This window comes from Platalea leucorodia (assembly GCF_965183815.1).
Source record: "Platalea leucorodia genome assembly, chromosome: 17".
Classification (NCBI taxonomy): Eukaryota; Metazoa; Chordata; class Aves; order Pelecaniformes; family Threskiornithidae; genus Platalea; species Platalea leucorodia.
In genome coordinates, this window is record NC_138839.1 from 631,433 (window position 1) to 649,480 (window position 18,048).

Below are 18,048 nucleotides of genomic sequence, written 5' to 3' on the forward strand. Positions count from 1 at the left end.
TAAAAGCGTTGGTTTGGTTTGAATTTTTTCCTCAGCCTGCCTTGACTTGGAGACGGCTGACACAAGCTGCGGGTGGTTACCGTCGAAAGCGCTCTCTGTCTCCAGTCCGACGCTGTTCTCCGTTGGAAGTCTAGCCCTCGGTTAGCTCTGGGTTCGGAGAGCGGCCCGCGGTGGCGTGTGCGTGGCTTCGCAGCAGCCATGACCCTGGGCTGCCCGCGGTTTGGGGGAGGAAGGAGCAAGTAGAAAATGCTCTCTCCCCGCGGGTGGCCGCAGATACGGCCGCTGGAGGGAGTCAGCCGCTCGCCGCTCGTTCCCGCGCTGTCGCGGCCGGCCTGGGTGACGGCGCCGCGCAGCCCTCTGCGGCTGGGGACCCTGCTTTATCCCGCCTCGCGGCCGGCTCTGGCCGCGTACCCTGTCGCTGCGGTTTAAGTTCAACGCCTCGAGCGCCGGTCTGGGAAATGCTCCGGGTCCAGCTGGAACGCGTCGCCCAGCTCTGAACAGGTCGTGGTAGGGGTAGAGGCTGAGATGGGATGAAAGCGGGGAGGAACTTGTTACCCGCGCGCTGCGCGGGGCGCTGGGGTGCTCGGGCTTGCCTGGCTGCTTACCTGGTCTCTGCCCCGCTGGGGAAGACGAATATTTTTTTTATTTCCCCCCAGCTCTTTGTTGGGGCAGCGAATTGCTCCTGAGTGAGGATGAGGCTGGTGGGAGTCGTGCAGAGGTGAGCGAGCGTCTCGGGCCTTTGAGTCGAGGACCTTTTCGGGAAAACTGAATGGGTAATATCGGCACGTCGGGCGTTTAACGGATCCTTGACTGCAAAGTAGCCCGGCTTCTGGCTGCAGCTCCTGCTGCTGTGGCGTCGCCCTGCCCGTGTCCCAAGAGCAGGGGGACAGCCCGGCCCTGGGGTCCGCAGTTCAGATTCCCTGCGGCCAGGTCTCCTGCGGGGGAAGGAGGGATGCAGCGTGTGCCGCTCCGTGCCGGATCTTTTTGGTTGGCAGCTGCTTTGGGCGTGAGTAATCTGCAAAAAATGCTTTTATCTGTTTTGTGAGCAGATTTCCTAGTGCTCCAGGAATGCGAACCTATAAACGAACAAAGTAAATGGGATGACTAGCAGGGAAGGGACGGAGCTGGAGAGGAGCTGCGAGGAGCTGTGCAGCATTGCTGCCTTTTAAAGAGTTAAAGCTTTAGCTTAATCCAGGCCTAATTATCCCCATCTGGCTGGGTCTGGCAGTGAAGGAAAGACTTGGCCGGCAACCTGGCCCGAACAGCGGCTAAAATAAATACAGGGGCAGTCGTGCAGCCGGGGGGAAAATCCGGGGCGAGGCGGGGTTCAAGTCACAGGGGAGCGGGCGGAAAAGGCGCCGGGAAAGGTGAGATGGGCGAGTGGCGCGGGTGGAACGCCCGGCACTGCAGCCCCCTCGGGCCGAGCATCCCCCTCGGTGCTGTCGCCAGCGCCCCAGCATCCGCCTTGCCCCGCCGAGGGCGACGGCCCCGCGCTGTCTGGGTGGGGGTCCCCCCCTCGGAGCCGGGGGACGAGTGAGTAACCACCGTGTGCTTGCGCCGAGCCTCAAGTGTCCGGTTCCGGACCTTTTGCGGGGGGGGACACCAAGCCTCGGGCAGAGGGGACCGCGCCGGCTCGCGGTGCTCACCGCAGGTCTGCCCCAAGCGGGAGAGCAGCAGCGGGGTGGCCGGGGGCTTTGGAGCGTAAACCTGGGCGTAGCATCCCGCTGGCGAGGGTGGGGACGCTCGGTACTGTGATCGATAGGAAATCGGTTACTTAGCACTTAAAGCATCAAGGATGTGCTAAAGAAAGCAGGATGAGGGGTTTTTTTTAATATATTGGCATCTATGAACTTTGCAGCAACGATTTTTCTTTTTAATTTCTGGATGCTTTTTCTGGCAAAGGGTGCCTAGAAGCAGCAAAACTATGGGGAGTGTGCGGCACCTTTGGGAGAAGATGCTGTTGATGCCGCTGAGTTTGGGGGCTGGGATGGTCTCAGCCCGGCTGATCGTCCCGCCCAGCGTTTTGTTTTTCCCTGTTTTGGGGAGAGTTTTGCGTGGGGCAGGACAAAGGTGCCGTCCTTTGCTGCCTTCGTGGGTTTAGGCCCTATCCGGTGCTTTCCCGTTTGCTTGGATTTAGCGGGGGGGGGAACCCCCCTAAAGACCCCTGGCTTGCCCTGCGTGGGCTGGGGGCCCCCTGCGTGCCCACAGGTGTGGGGGTGCAGCCAGGGCTCGGGGCCGCGCATTCCTGCCCCCCCAAAAGCCGTCCGATGGCGTAGCCGCCGAACAGCCCCCCTCTTCATGCCGATTATTTTAATCACAAGCGTGTCTTGTCTCCGCGGCCGAATGTCTTTCATAGACGGCGGAAAGTGAAATTTGTGCAATGTCTGTAGGAGGCTGAAGAAAGGCCCTTTGTGCGCCCCCCGCGCTGCGCTGGGCAGCCTCCAGCGGCACCCTTTGCCGCCCCGCAGCTCCCGGCCGCCGGCATCAATGCGCCGCTTGTCCAGAGACCGGGACCCGCTCTTAAAGCCGGAGCCGGGCTCCCCCGGCTAGTCCTACCGGTGGCCCTGGCGGGGCGGGCACGGCTCCGGGGGGCCCCCCGGCTGCGACCCCAGGATGTTTCTGTACTGGAGGAAGCGGGGCGCCTACGAGCTGGAGGCTTTGCCCGCCGGGCTGGCTGGGCTGGAGTATGGGGCGGTGGAGCGCTTCTCCTGGAGCTCCAGCCTGGACATCAGCGAGGAGCTCGGGGGTAGGTGGCTGGGGGAGCGTGGGGGGCCGACGGGCTGCAGGCAGTCGCGCTTGGCCAAAATCCTCCAGCCCTGGCAACGAGGGTGAGGGGCCGGGAGAAACTCCAGCCGCAGCGGGGATGCTGCAGAGATGCACCGGGGAATGCAATGTGGATGCTGCAGGTGCAGCCGGGGAGCACCAAGTAAACCGCCCCGTGCTGCCGGCACCGCTCCCTCCCGGCTCAGACGGATGTCTGAAGCAGTGAGCTGCCGCAGTGCGCTCTGGTGCAAGCACGGTCCGGTTTCAAACTCGTTTGCCGTCACTGCGAGAGCGGGGCGTGATAACACAGCCGGCAGCAGCAGGAGGGAGGAGGAGGTGGTGACCGGCTGGGGACAGAAGCTGGTGGGGACAGGATCGCTCATCCAGCCCCCGAAGTGTCTGTTGGGGACCCGGACGCCCTCCTGCCTCCGCCAGAAAGCGGGGCTCCCTCTGTGCGCTCCCTGCCGAGAAGCTCCCACCCGGCACGCCTAGGGCCCTCGTGCGCACGCGACCCGCTGCCAGGGTCAGCGTTTGGGAAGAGCCACACGGCTCTGGCCGTGCCGGCGGCTGCGGCGTGGGGCTAGTCCCCAGCACTGCCGACCGCTCCGGCCAGCTTCGAGTTTTTGGTGAGTTTGGAAAACTTTCCCTTGGGTGCGTGAAAGAATTTCTTATTTGTTTCCATTATTATTCCTGATAGGTCAAGTGAAACGGCGGCGGCGAGGGGCCGGCCCAGCCCGGCGGGCGCTGCGGGGCGGCCGTGGGGACAGAGCCCTCATTGTGCTCCCGCCGCGGGGGCAGCGCGGCAGCCCCAGCTCCCAGCCCTCTCCCAGAGGACGGCGAGCCGAGCCCTGCCTGCTGCTCCTGCGCCATCGTCCCGCAGCGCCCGCCGTGCCGCGGCAGCCCCTGCCGGCGCGGGGAGCCCTGCCTGTGCCCAGCATCGCCTCCTGGCCTGGAGCTGGGGCAGCCAGCGCTGGTCCGGATTGACTCTCCCTCTCCGGGCAGAAGCAGCAGCTTTTTCAGCGCTGCCCTAAAAGGCGGATTTTCCCGCAGACTGAGTCTAACCCCAGCCTTGGCTGCGGTCCCGTTTGGGCCAGCGCAGATGCTGTTTTTGTTGGCAGGAGGGATGCGGGAGAGGGGAGTGGCGCAGCAAGGGAAGCCCCTGTGCCGGCTGCCCTGCTGCTAGGGCTGGCGTGGCCGTGCCACCTGGCCTCTCCGCATCCCCTGCACCGGCTCTGTACCTGGTGGGACAGCTTCCCATCGGACCATCCCTGCCCCACAGCGGGGCTGCCCTGCAGGAAGGTGTTCGTGCTGCTCTTTTGCCACAAGCCATCCGGAGTCTGTTATTTTTAAATGATTAGATGAGACACATAACAAAAGCCTTCAAAATAGGATTTGTCCCTAAGGCCGCTTTAACTGTCAAAGCTTAACGTGGCTCCTAAGCCCCTTTGGGGGCTGGCAAGTGGCAGATTTAGCGTTCCTGCTGCAGCCCCGGTCCGTGCTGGCCCCGCGGGAGCTGGGGCAGGTCTGTGTCCTGATCCTGCGACTTGGGGTGCCGGGCAGGAGGTGCCAGGTCCTGACGCTGCGGGATGCACGGTGCCTTCCCCCAGCAGGGATGCAGTGCTGGCTCTTGGGCACAGGGTTTCATCCCCCTGGACAGGCTGTGGGGCGGGCAGGGGCGGGCAGGAGCAGGCAGGCCCAGCCTCCGCTGAGCCTGAGTGCTTTGCCAAGCTCCTAAACCCAGGGTTTGTGGTGCGGGAGCCTCGGTGCGGCCCCCCTGTGCGGGCAGGGCTGGGAGCGGAGCTGGAGGGGGCTCATCGCGGCACCCTGGCACTGACCCCCCCTCTCTCCTGCAGCTGAGCCGTGCTCGCCAGAGGAGACGGTGCTGCACTGCCAGAACCCCAACTGCACCGGCGAGAGGAGGGCGGCCAAGGTGGGTCCTGTGGGGTGGTGGGCAGCGCCAGGCAGCTGCCTTCTGCCAGCGCCTGGCGTCAGTCTTGCAGGTGAGAAGGGGCAGTCTGCAGCTCTGCACGACCTGCTGCTCCCCAAAGCCCCCCGGCGTGGCTGGCAGCCACCGGCCAGCCGTGCCTCCCCAGCCCGTGCTGGCCACACGTTCCCTGGTGGTGTCGCGGTCCTGCTGGCATTTAACAGCACGGTGATGGCTTGCACGTTTCCCCTAGCTGGTGTGATTCAGGCTAATCCCCGCCAGCCTGTCTGTCCCCCTGCTCGCTAACACGATGCCAGAGCGGACTGAGGGTCCCTTCTCTCCCACTGGCTGGCTGGGTGCGGGGCTGGGCTGGCCTCACGCACCGGCTCCCAGTGAGTCCCCGGGGTTCCCATGCCGGAGCCCGGGCGGTGCCTTTCCGGCGCAGCAGGCAGGACGGCAGCCTGGCCATGCCGGGAGGTGTGCTGCCGCGCTTTGTTTGCACGGCTGGGGTGGCAGGGCCAGCGCCGGCGGGGGCACACGTGGTGCTGGGCTGTGGCCACCCTGGGGCGCAGCCAGGATCGCCAGGAGGGACCTGCCGGGGCCACACCGCCGCTGTCACCAGAGTCCCCCGATGGCGCCCGGCAGGTAGTGGGGGGCGGGGGGTCCTGGCCGGGCTGGGGGCTCATCCTGCCGTGGCACAGAGCTGCATTGCGTGCCCCCTCGCTTCATGGGGCACCTGCCAAGGGCAAAGCTGCCGCGTGCCGGGAGCACGGTGGGGCTGGGAACTGGTCCCTGGGGCGGGCAGAGGGGTTTGGGAATCCCGGCAGGGCAGCTGCTGAGGGTCCTGGGGGGTCCCTACTGAGGGAGCACCGGCTGCGGTCATTGCCTGGAGCCTGCGGCCATGCTCTACATCCCACAGGTGCCACAATGGCCACAATGGTGTTGGGCTGGGGCATGTGGTGGGAGAGGAGGGCTGGGGCCAGGGGCACGGGGCATCCTGGACTGGTGGTACGGCCAACGTGTCTCCAGGGCTGTGGCTGCCTCCTGGCAGGACACCGGTGGGTGCTGCGGTGCTGGGTGCTGCGGTGCTGGGTGCCGCGGAGGGGCTGGTGGCCCCTCAGGGAGCGCGCGGGTGGCGGGAGCGCGTCAGCTCTGACCTTAGCGACGCTGGGAGGAAGGAGGGCAGGAAGCGGGGGCGGCTGGAGCTGCACAGGCGCTTCCTCCCTGCAGCAGCACAGCATGCTGCAGGCAAGCCCGGACAGGGCTCCCTCCTCCCCAGCAGTTCATCGCACCCCTCTGCATGCCGGGCAGCGATGGGGTCCCACATGGGAACGTGCTGGCGGTGCAGCGGGGCTCGCTGGCAGTGGCCAGCAGCACCGCGGTCCCCGGGAATCAGGCCAGCTGGAGCCCTCAGTGAGGAGGGTGCTGGCTGGGGGTCACAGGCTGTGCACTGCGCTGGGGGCCTGGATGGGGGTTTAAAAATAACCCACTGTGAATGCCCGGCGGGGCTGGGGCTGTGGCCACGGCCGGCAACACAATCGAAGGAAACGCGCCGGCTTCGAGCATTGTTTCACTGCAGACGCTCGCTTCCTCCGTCCAGCCGCAGGGACGCTGCTCTCGCCAGCGCAAAAGGGGCTGCAGTGCGGGAGCGCGGCCTCCTCGGCACCCGGTGAAGTGCGGGTGGCACAGGCGCAGGCGGCTGTCCCCCGGCTCCCCCTCCCTGTGCCCAGGCACGTGCAGCCTTCCTGGGGTCCCAGCTCAGTGCGGCTCTGCAGTGCAGAACCCCCGCCTCGTGGCCGCATCCAGCTCACGCTGCTTTCCCTGTGCCTGCTCCAGCCTCAGCGTTGCCTGCGAGTGGTCTGCCGGCAGCAGCTGGGGATGGGAAGGGAGGTCCCCGCTGCTCGCGGTGCTGCCCGTTCCTCCCGCTGGCGTGCCATGGCCGGCGGCCCTGGGCAGCCTGTGCGCGGCTGACATGTGTGCCCGCAGGTATGCCACCACGCGGAGTGTCGGGGGCTGAACCGCAGCAGCCCCCTCAGCCTGTGTGAGCTCTGCGACGGCCGCCTCCATGGTGCCATGCACTTTGACGGCCACATTCGCTTCGACCTGCCCCTGCAAGGTGAGCTGGGCTGGATGTGGCTGGCACCGCTGCTCCCGGCGGCTCTGCGGCAGCGGGATGCACTCGGGGCCAGCGTGGTGCAGCAATGGGAATGGGATGCACTTGGGGCTGGTGCAGCACAGGGATGGGAGTGGGATGCAGCCAGAGCCGGCACAGGGCTGGGGGTCCTGGCACAGCCCAGCTCAATGCCTGCTTGCAGGCTCCATCCTGGCCCGCAACATGTCGACGCGCTCGTGCCCCCCACGCACCAGCCCTGCCTCTGATGTGGAGGAGGAGGAGGAGGGACCGGTGGATAGCAGAGGGTGAGCCCCCGGCCCTGCATGTCCCCTGCACGTCCCCAGCCCACGGCATCCCCGTCACCCTGCCCACCCTGTGTCCATAGGGAGCGGAGGAGCTCGGCGCTGAAGCTGCCCAAGAAGAAGGCTCGGCGCAGGCACACGGACGTAAGGCATCAGCCCCTCTCCCCGGGGTGCTCTGCGGGGCGGCGGTGTGGCCCCAGCGGGCAGGAGGGGCCCCTGGGTGAGCGGCTGCTGCCTCCCCCCAGGACCCCAGCAAGGAGTGCTTCACCCTGAAGTTCGACCTCAGCGTTGACATTGAAGCGGAGATCGTGCCGGCTGCGAAGAAGAAGTCCCTGGGGTGAGTCTGCCAGGGGCAGATGCAGGGATGGATGCAGGGATGGACACGCAGACGGACATGGAGCTCGTGTCCCTGCAGGGAGGTGCTGCTGCCAGTCTTCGAGAGGAAGGCAATCGAGCCGGGCAAGGTGGACATCTACCTGGACCAGTCCCACACGCCGCTCTCCCTCCAGTTCGAGGCGTACCGCTTCGGGGGGCACTACCTGCGGGTGAAAGGTGCGGCGGGGGCCCGGCGGGAGGCTTGGCCACCCCGGGGCTCCTGGGGGACTCTGACCGCCTGATGCTCTCACAGCCAAGCCTGGGGATGAGCTGAAGGTGGAGCAGGCGGCGTGGGACGCCAGGTCGGCCAGCCTGCCCATCCTGCACCCCGTCGGCACTGCCACGCTCCTCGGGCCGGCGCCGGAGCCAGTGCCAGGCCGCTGGGAGGGTGCTGACAGCCAGGTGAGTGCTGGTGCCAGCCCTGGGGGAGGGAATTGGGGAGGGGGTGGCAGGTTGCGGGATCGCCCTGTAGCCATCCTTGCTGGGAAGATGGGGACATGGGGCAGTGGCATGGCATCTCCTGGATGGGGATGGCCTTGTGTGATGTGGGCTGAAGACCCCCCCAGAGTCCTCAAGAGCTAGATTGGCTCCTGGCTGTGCCGTGCTGGCTGTGCCATGGTGGCGGTGCATCGGCAGTGCCCTGTGCCAGGCATGGCAGCTCAGCCAGTGGCACCAGCCTGGCGGCCGTGCCACATACAGGCTGGCACCAGAGCAAAGGCAGACAGCAGCCCTGGGGGCCCCAGTGGTGGCAGCTGCTTGGTGCCGTCCCGGCCCCAGGGTTCGCCCTGGTCACTGGCCCTCCTCTCGCCACGGTGGCTGGCAGCTGCTGAGCACAGCAGAGCACAGCTTGGTCCTGCCCCATGGACCCTGGCACCAGATAAGGTGTGGGGCTGGGCTGGCTGCCACTCCCCATGGGAGCAGGCTGCCACACTCGTGGGGAGCGGCTCCAGGGGTGCTGGTGGGGGGACGTGGTGCTTGGCCCCGCGGCCGCAGCCCTTGAAGGTGGCAAGCTGGCTGTGTGGCCAGGGCTGGTGGCCGCCCGCATCCAGCACTATGATGCCTGGCTGCGGGACCAGGGTGGCCCCGGCAGGGCAGGGGGGGCAGCGGGCACACAACCACCCCCACGGGGGTCTCGGCCCCGACTGCCTTCTTGGGGGCAGGCAGGAGCCGAGCCGTGCCAGGGCGATAGGGCTGGCAGCAGCCGGGGCGCCTGGAAATGCAGCGGCACGGTGAGTAATGGGGACGGTGCCTGCAGTGGCTCTCCCCACCTGGGGCCGGGGACATGGCAGGGCGTGGGGACGTGCTAGTGGTGGTGGTGGCAGCGTGCCACATCCCGTGGCTCGGTGGCAAGCAGGGAGCCCTCCCTGCTGTCCCCCAGCACGGTCCAGGGATATGTGGGGAAGCAGCCGGTGCAGCAGTGCCCAGGTCGGCGGGAGCCACTTGGCCGTGACCCAGCCCTTGCGGCCGGCTGGGGGGGGCTTTGATCTCTGCCGGTGAATTGTTCGGCTCTGGTTAGCTTATCTGGCGAGGGGGGAAATTAGGTTTTCGGCGCTGGCCCCACCTCCTTTTGTTTCGGAGGAGCCCAGCCGCTGCCTGCCCGGCTCCAGCTCTGCCGTCTGAGCTGGGAGCGCAGCTGGGCGGGTGGCTTGGCCAGGGTGCTGCACCCCGTGGGATGTCCTGAGCCCCCACGCTGCTGGGGCCACTTGCCTGTGACTGGCCGGGCTTGGCCAGGCAGCACCCAGGGCTTCGTGCCCTCGGGATGCAGGTAGGCAGGTCAGTGCGGGCAGGGGAGCGTGGCTGGGGGGACCCCGCTGCCCGGGGGTGCCATCTGGGTGTCTGTCTGTCCCATGGGTGCTCGAGGTCAGCCCTGCTGTAGCATCGTGCTGTGCTGTGCCGCTGTCCCCACGCTGGTGGCCCAGGCGCGCAGTGCCATGTGCTGACCTGGGGGGCACCGGCTGTCCCCGCCGCAGGCTCTGGGCCGGCGGAGGAAGAACATGACGGAGTTCCTGGGGGACGCCAGCATTCCCAGCCCCGAGCCAGCCCCCCACGGCGGCGGCTCCCTGCCTGCCAATGGCACTGACACCTGGAAGAACCGCGCCGCCAGCCGCTTCAGCGGCTTCTTCGGCTCCGGCACCGGCGCCGGCTCCTTTGGGCGGGTAGGTGGGACGCAGGCACGGGGAGGGGGCACGGGAGCTGCCCGCTGCAATGCTGGGGTGCTGGGATGGGTCCCCTCGGGGCTTGAGCTCCCCCAGCTCCACGGGCAGGGTGAGGAGGTCTGTGGCACGTCCCTGCCGGCCCCCCACCCAGCCCCTCTGCCCCCTGCTTTCGGCCAGGAGACTGAGAAGCTGGAGCAGCTGGCGAGCCGGCTGCATGCCTACAGCACCTTCGGGCTGCCCAAGCTGCCGCCACAGCTCCGCTTTGACCGTGACTCCTGGGAGGAGGACGGGGACGAGGCTGGGCTGGCGTTGGAGGACAGCTGGCAGCAGATCATCCGGGGTGCAGAGGTAGGGCCAGGAGGGCTGGGGGGGCCGCGGTGGCTCTGCCCAGCCACCGGCACGGCGCTGACACTCAGCCCGGCAGGCCCTCTCGCGCCGGCAGTGCCACCAGCAGGAAGCCATCTGGGAGCTGCTGCACACCGAGGCCACCTACATCCGCAAGCTCAAAGTCATCACCGACGTAAGTGCCGGCGGCAGCCGTGCCGTGGCGGGGGCCGGGGGCTGTGGCTGCACCCCATGGGTCCCCTGCTCTGTCCCCACAGCTCTTCCTCTGCTGCCTGCTGAACCTGCAGGAGTCGGGGCTGCTCTGCGAGGTGAGCGGTGGGGGGCTGCGGGGGGCTGGGGACCCCTGGGTCGGGGATGGGACCCCGGTCTGGCCATGCTGGCAGGGTGAGGATGCCATCCTCATGCAGCTGCCTGCCTCACCCCCGCAGGTGGATGCCGAGCGGCTCTTCAGCAACATCGGTGAGATCATCCGGCTGCACCGCGAGCTGTGGCGCAGTGTCATGGCCCCGGTGCTGGCCAAGGCGCGCCGGACTGGGGCGCTGCTCGACCCAGTCGACTTCCTCAACGGCTTCAAGATGGTGAGTGGGGACCCTGTGCCACGGCGGGGGGCCGTGCTGTGCCGCACCCCGCAGTGACCCTCTGCACCCCCCAGTTTGGGTCCCTCTTCAAGCCCTACGTGCGGTACTGCATGGAGGAGGAGGGCTGCATGGAGTACATGCGGGCGCTGCTGCGGGACAGCGAGCTCTTCCGCGCCTACGTGACGGTAAGGGGAGCAGGCGGGGGCCGGGGCTGGGGCCAGTGCCAGTGCCAGGGCTAGGGCTGACGCCTGCGTGCTGCAGTGGGCCGAGAAGCATGAGCAGTGCAGCCGCCTGAAGCTGAGCGACATGCTGGTGAAGCCCCACCAGCGCCTCACCAAGTACCCACTGCTCCTCAAGTCTGTGCTGAAGAAGACGGATGACCCGCGCGCCCGTGATGCTGTCACTGCCATGGTAAGGGACCGGGGGCACGGGGTGGCAGGGCACGGCGTGGGGTGGTCCCCCCGGCCCCTCGCACCCACCGCCCCGGCCGCAGATTGGCTCTGTGGAGCACTTCATCAACCACATCAACTCGCGGATGCGCCAGCGGCAGGAGCGGCAGCGCCTGGCCGCCATCCTCGACCGCATCGATGCCTACGAGGTGGTAGAGGGCAGCACAGATGAGGTGGACAAGGTAGGCTGGGCATGGCGGAGCTGTCATGCCATGCCACCCCGTGTCTTGCTACCCCATGCCATGCCATGCTAATTAATGCCAACCCATGCCATGCTACCTCATGCCATGTCATACCACCCTATGCCATACCGTGCTATGCCACCCTATGTCATTTCATGCCAAGCTAAGCCACCCCATGCCATGTCAAGCCACCCCATGCCATGCCATGCTACCCCATGCCACCACATGCCATGCCATGCCACGCCACCCCATGCTGTGCCGGTGCTGATGCCGGGGGCTCCCGGCAGCTGCTGAAGGAGTTCCTGCGGCTGGACCTGACAGCCCCCATCCCTGGCACCTCCCCGGAGGACACCCGGCAGCTCCTCCTCGAGGGCAGCCTGCGGATGCGGGAAGGTAAAGACAGCAAGGTGAGGACCGCAGGGGACGGGGAGCCTTGGCCCTGGCCCCTGCCTGCCCGCCCCTGCCCGCCTTGGTGGCCAGCGCCCATGGCCCCGCTCTTGCCCCTAGATGGACGTCTACTGCTTCCTCTTCACCGACCTCTTTCTCATCACGAAGCCCCTCAAGAAGGCTGAGCGCGCCAAGGTGGTCCGGCAGCCCTTGCTGGTGGACAAGGTCATCTGCCGGGAGCTCAGGGATCCAGGTGAGTGGCACCGAGGGCAATGGGGGCCCCCGGGGGGGGTCCTGGACGCTGCTGACGGCCCCTGCCTGCAGGCTCCTTCCTCCTCATCTACCTGAACGAGCTGGGGAGCGCCGTGGCTGCCTACACCTTCCAGGCCAGCGGGCAGTCACTGTGCCGCAGCTGGGTCGAGGCGGTGCGCAATGCCCAGGTGAGGGGTGCGGGGGGCGGGCGAGGGTCCCGCAGGTGCCTTGTGCCTCTCTGATGCCTCTCCCTGCCCAGAACCTGCTGCAGCAGCTGCGGCAGCGCCGGCGCCTGGAGGAGGAGGAGGAGGACGGCGAGAGTGGTGCCTCAGCTGCCAGTTCACCCACCGTCCTGCGCTGCGGCAGCACCAGCCCGGACTCACAGCGGTGGTAGGGAGCGGGAGGGGGGCCCTGTGCACCCCTGGCCCAGCGCAGCCCCCTTCTCACCCTGCTGCTCCCACAGCCCCTCCGACGGCTCCACTGAGACCCTTGCCGTGGTGGCGGCGGACGGCGGCGACGAGCTCTCCTCTCCAGACTGGGATGCGGGGCCCTTTGGCTCAACCTCGGACGGCTCCTCCGTCAGCACCGGCACCTCCGCCGACACCCTCACCTCTGCCGAGACCCCCACCCGGGAGCTGCCCATGGGCGCCCTGCCCGTACCCCTGCCCCATGGCGTGGCCCCCCCGGCCAGCGGCTGCCGCTCGTCCTCCATCGACAGCGCCTACGGCACGCTCTCGCCTGCCTCACTGCGGGACTTCGGCCAGCAGCCAGAGGGGGTGGCCGAGGAGGGGCGGGAGCCACCCCCAGCCCCGCAGCCCCCCTCGCCCCGGCTGCGCCGCCAGACACCCGTGCAACTCCTGCCCTGCCCGGCCAGGGTGCTCAAGTCCAAGTCGGAGGCTAGCCTGCCCCAGCTCCTGCCCCCCCGGCCCCCCGGCCCCCCTCAGCCAGAGCCACAGCCTCTGCGACCTCTGCGCCGGCCCTCCCCGGACTAGCCAAGCTGCTGGCCCCCCGGCTGCCCCTGGCAGCAGCGGCAGCTCCACCTCTGAGCTCTCGGAGCCGGAGGAGCCGGTGGAGACCCCAGCGTCCCTCCCAGGGAAGCTCAGTCGCGACCCCCCACCCGCTGCCCGCCGGACCCTCTCAGACCCGCAGTCAGCACAGCACCGCAAGCTGACGTTGGCACAGCTGTACCGGATCCGGACCACGCTGCTGCTCAACTCCACGCTGACCGCCTCGTAAGCGCAATCCTGCCCACATGCTCCTGGAGGATGCTCCAGCCCTCCCAGATGCTCACCGTGGCTGGGTGCTGGGTCCTGGCACTGAGGGCATCTCTCCCCGCTCTGTTCCTTGCAGGGAGGTCTGAGAGCTGCTGGGGCGGCAAGGACGGACGCGTGGCCACGCCAAGGAGCTGCTCCCGCTTCTAACCGTAGCGTAACGCCGGGGCCGGGCAGAGCGGGTGCTGCGATGCCGTGCTGGTGGGGACGGCAGACCGGTCCCCTTGGCGAGGCCGTGCCCTGGGCCTGGTGGTGCAGGGCTGCCCGCTTCTCCCCAGAGCAGGGATGGACACGGCACGTGGCTCGTGCCGAGCCCTTGTCCGCAGAGATGAGCGTTGTTGGTGGAGGCTCAGCCACCCCATGGTGCGTTGGGCAGGGGGGGCCCCCGGGGACACGGGGGGCTGCGGAGAGCTGTGGGGTGGCTCCCGTGGGCGAGGAAGGGATGACGACGTTGGCAGTGGTGAGTGGGGAAGGTGCTGAGAGGGCCGCGGAGTGGGGAGGAGGCTGGGGCTGGTGGCAGGAGGGGACGGTGCTGGTCTGGGGCAGGTGGTGGCCCCAGGGTCTGGCTGGGGCAGGGTTTGCCCTGTGGGGTGAGATGGGAGGCAGCAGACAGCAGCGCCCGGGACTGGAGCGTGGGAGCCACGGGGGGACGTGGCGGTGGCTGGAGCGCCAGCTGCTGTCCCGTGCCGGGCTGGGCTCCGCGTCCCGGCCGAGCAATAAACCCAGCTGGTGCACGCTCACACCCGCCTCGCCTCTCCTTTGGCCGCAGCGGCACCCTACAACTGGGCAGCACTGGGATGGGCACGCGGCACGGCTGAGGGAGCCCCACCGGGGCAGACGCCGTGGCGATGCTGGCGGCAGCTCCAGCCTCGTGCCCTGGGGCTCCGGGTGGGGATGGAGCCCTGTGGAGGGGCATCAGCACTGCTCCCTGCGCCCCCCACATCCCCCTGGCCGCAGTGGGTCCGTGCCAGCAGGAAAGGGAGGGCGGTGGCCGGGCAGCCCGTGGCAAGGCGGCACAGGTCCCTCCCACAGCCGGCACTCCCTTCATGTAGTTTTGCACCCCTGGACTAATTTCCAAAAAAAGCATTTCCTCCTGCTGCGGTCTGGTGTAAAAGCCTGTGCAGGGAGGGCTGGTGCTCACTCACCACGCGTCGCACGCTGCCGGCGGCAGTGGCAGCGATGGGGTGCTGGGGCACCCTGCCCGGGTGCTGAGCTGCCCAGATACCCCACAGTGCCCACCGCCCTGGTACCCTTGCTGCCCCGGCATGACCCAGCCGCATCAGCCACAAGGATGAAGCGCTGCTGCCCGGAGGCGGCTTGGGTGAGTGCGGTCGCGCCGGAGTCCTGCGGCCCCTGCCACCAATTGCAGGGTGCCGGCCATGGGGAGGTTTTGGAGGAGGGGAGGGGGTAAGCCTACTGCCAAGCATGCTGAAAATGCTCGGCCCCCTGCCCTGGCTGAACACCTGGGGCTGCAGTCTGCCTTGCCGAAGCGCCTGCAGCGCGGCACAGCCACGAAGACTGCAGGCACAGCCGTGGTGTGGCAGTGGGAACTGTGGGCTCAGCCACGTGGCTGCAGGCAGGGCACCGCTACGGGGACCAGCTGTGCTGACAGCCTGTGGGCGCGGGGCAGGGCTGCCGGTGGTGGCGGCTGCCCGGGGCCATCCCGGGGCTGGGCAGGTGGCCGCCCCAGCACACGGGTGCCGGGAGCGGAGGCCTCACCGGGGCTGTGTTACGGGCAGGGGTGGTGCTTGCGCGGCACAGGAAGCCGTGGGTCTCCCTGCCGCACAGCCGGCAGCGGGACGGCAGCTGTGCTGGTGGCTCCCCTGCCCGCGGGGCACCTTCTGCCTGTGCCGGGGAAGGGGGCAACCGCCTGCCTGCAGGCAGGGTGCACAGGCAAGGCCCCGCCATGGGAAGGTCACGCCTCGGCGGTGACTCAGACGTGCCGCTGGCAGCCGGGGCCGAGGCAGCTGCCCCAATCTGCCAGCCACGCTCTGCAAGCAGGATGGCCCGTGCGAGGTTTCCAGTCCGCTGGCGGCGGCGGGTTTAATAGAAAATGATTCAGCTGCTGTAATCAGGGCCATCGCAACTGGGAAATCCAGCCCCCGGTGAGGAATCCCCTGGCTCCCGCACTGCCAGCCCACCAGCTCCCTGCCCGTCTCGGGGTGTGGGCATGGGCACCCCCTCGCCGCCCCCACCGGGCTGTCTGGGGAGTGGGGCTCCCCTGGGTGCAGCGCCTGGCACGCTGGGGCGGGGAAGCGGTGACCTAGTTTGGGACGCACGTACAAGGCGTGATAGCATCAGGGAGAGCGTGAGTTGGGCACGGCTTCCTCTCAGGGAGGAAATCGCCTCCTCTGCAAGGGAGATAAACCCCAGGAAAGTCAGTGCCGGCAGCGCTAACCCTCCCGCGCCCGGCTGCCAGAGCCTCCCCAGGCTGGCCATCCCGCAGGCAGGAGCACTGGCACGGCCAGTGGCCCGTGTGCCCGACTCCCTCATCCCCATCCCACAGTGAGTCAACCATCCCAACCCCGCTCCCTCGTCCCCCTCCCAGCCAGCCTGGCGGCACCATTTGCAGAACACACGTGGGGCACCCGACGGTGGCCCCCTGGACGCAGGGGGGCATGGTGGCCTTCACGGTGTGCATGCCCCGTGGCGCCAGCAGGAAGCTGCTTGCTCGGGTACAGCGGGGAAAACACGGTGCAGGGGCTGCCGTGGGGCATTCCCGGCCCCGGGGTCACACACCCGCGCAGCTCCGGGGCACAGGGCCGCAGCTCCAGCTGACCTGCCCAGCGCAGGCACTGGTGTCCATGCAGCACTGTGCCGGGCTTGGCTCTGGCTTGGACAGCCCAGCAGGCGCAGCCACAAAGGTGGGGAGTGCGGTGCGAGGGCTGCTCCCCACGGGTACACGGCTCCTGGGCACCCCAGCTGCCTGCATCCCTACCCTCTCCCTGCCCGCAGGTGATCCTGGCAGCGCTGTGGCTGGCAGCGAGTGAATTGCAGCCCCCGGGGTGCCAGGACTACATCGTGCCGCGAGGGCAGCAGGTCCCGGTGCGGCCACCCACCCGCAGCCGGAGGCATGCCACCAGACCCACCTGCCCCGCCGGCACGAACTGGATCGAGGGGGCTGGCTGGTGCTGCATCCAGTGTCCCGCAGGTGAGAGCCGCCCAGTCAGTGCGGCACGGCACGGCACACTGTGGCACACTGGGCACATTGCCCTGGGTGGCCCTGCTCCCTGTCACCCCGCTGTCCCCGCAGGGACGTTCCTGCTCAGCCCCTGCTTGAGCCATGGCAGCAAGAGCATCTGCAACCCCTGTCCCACCGGCACCTTCCGCGCCCAGCCCAACAGCTTCCGTGAGTGCCAGGCTTGTTATGAGTGCGACCGCCAAGGTGAGCTGGCAGCATGCCGTGCTGCGCCGCACCGTGCCATGCTGCACAGCGCTGTGCTGTGCCATGCAGTGCTGTGCTGCGCTGCTCACCGCCTGTCTCCTGCAGCTTTCCAGAGCGTGCTGAGCAACTGCTCGGCCACCAGCAACGTCGCCTGCGGCTGCGAGCCCGGCCGCTTCCGCAAGTGCCTCGACGAGCGCTGCAGTGACTTCTCCTGCCAGCAGTGCCAGCCCTGCACCGGACGGCTCATCCAGCGGCCCTGTGAGTGCTGCCGGCTGGCCCGCGGCATGCCCCCACCGGCTGTGCCGCCTCCGGCTGTGCCGCCCTGCCTGACGCCCGCCCTCTCCCCAGGCTCGGAGGCACAGGACACGCTCTGCGGCAGCTGCAAGCCTGACTTCTACGCCGAGGGCGGCGAGTGCCGGCCGTGCCACGCGTAAGCACTGACCCTCCCTGTGCCCCGTCTGGGGACGCGTGCGAGGCCTGTGGCACGGTGCAGCACAGTGCCCACGGCTCCTCTCTCCTTGCAGGAGCACCCCGGAGACGTGCAACAAGGAGTGCCAGCGGGTGTGTGGCGGTGGTGGCGGCGGCAGCCAAGGTGTGGGATTGGTGGGGCCGGGGGCTGTGGCGCGGGGAACACCGCGCTGGCTGGCTGACGGGGATGCTCCTGCTCCTCCTTGCAGGCTCAGGGCTGGAGTATGTGCTGCTGGCGCTCACCGGGCCCCTCTTCCTGGGCGCTCTCGTCATCTACCACAAGAGGAAGTGGCTCCGGCACAATGCCCCGGCAGGTGGCCCCCTCCCCATGGCACAGGTGGCCACCCCCATGGCCGGGGCTGTGGCCACGCCGTGGTGCCAGGTCAGTGCCCAGGGGTGGGACAGCCTGTGCTGGACCCAGCTGGGCTCTCCACAGGTGACGGAGCATGCCACCAGCACGGCACGGCAGAGCTCCGAGCACCGGGCCTTACTGCGGGAGCAGCCCAGCGGTGCGGCACAGCCGGGTGGTGAGGTGGAGCCCTCGGCCCCTCCAGAGCTCCGCAGCACCCTGCTGCAGGGCAGCCAGCTCTACGCCATCATCGACGCGGTGCCGGTGAGGCGCTGGAAGGAGTTCATGCGGGTGCTGGAGCTGCGGGAGGCGGAGATCGAGTTGGTGGAGCTGGAGGTGGCCCACATCCGCGACCAGCAGTACGAGATGCTGAAGCGCTGGTGCCAGCAGACCAGCGCCACGCTCGACCGCGTCTTCACTGCCCTGGAGCGCATGGAGCTGGCCGGCTGTGCCGAGGCACTGCGACGGAGCCTGCCGGCGGGCCCCTGACCCCCGGCACTGCCACCCCGGCAGAGGGAGGTCCTGGCACCTCCCTGGCTCGCTGGGTGCCTCGGCCGAGTCGTACCCCTAAGTATTGTTACTTATGCCGTGTAGACATTTTATGTCAGTTTTATGTGTCCTCCCCGCCCGCCCCCCCTATTTATGTCCCCCTGCTCCCAGGGCCGGGGGGGATCCTGCGCCCCGGCATGCCGGCTGCCCGGCCGCTCGCAGGACGAGCGGGGGCCGAGCCTGCCGCAAACCCATGGGAT

The 18,048-nt window shown here is 68.2% G+C and overlaps 2 protein-coding genes across 2 annotated transcripts; both read left to right on the forward strand.

Moving 5' to 3' along the window:
* Window positions 1–2,679: 2,679 nt before the first annotated feature.
* On the forward strand, window positions 2,680–13,062 carry PLEKHG5 (pleckstrin homology and RhoGEF domain containing G5; the record flags this gene model as incomplete). Its single annotated transcript, XM_082329013.1, is given in 22 exon segments — window positions 2,680–2,746; window positions 4,617–4,693; window positions 6,674–6,803; window positions 7,003–7,105; window positions 7,186–7,246; window positions 7,348–7,439; window positions 7,518–7,654; window positions 7,731–7,879; window positions 9,448–9,633; window positions 9,811–9,981; window positions 10,058–10,153; window positions 10,236–10,286; window positions 10,407–10,556; window positions 10,631–10,741; window positions 10,818–10,967; window positions 11,050–11,187; window positions 11,475–11,594; window positions 11,695–11,827; window positions 11,899–12,014; window positions 12,086–12,216; window positions 12,290–12,761; window positions 12,763–13,062. Coding segments are annotated over 20 exon segments (2,910 nt in total). The 5' UTR covers window positions 2,680–2,746; window positions 4,617–4,693; window positions 6,674–6,760.
* Window positions 13,063–14,363: 1,301 nt separating this feature from the next.
* Window positions 14,364–17,788, forward strand: TNFRSF25 (TNF receptor superfamily member 25; the record flags this gene model as incomplete). The annotated part of the gene is made up of 7 exons (XM_082328871.1): window positions 14,364–14,418; window positions 16,053–16,248; window positions 16,351–16,482; window positions 16,588–16,740; window positions 16,831–16,912; window positions 17,007–17,074; window positions 17,160–17,788. The coding sequence occupies exons 1-7, from the start codon at window positions 14,389–14,391 to the stop codon at window positions 17,786–17,788; spliced, it is 1,290 nt and encodes a 429-aa protein (XP_082184997.1). The 5' UTR covers window positions 14,364–14,388.
* Window positions 17,789–18,048: the final 260 nt, after the last annotated feature.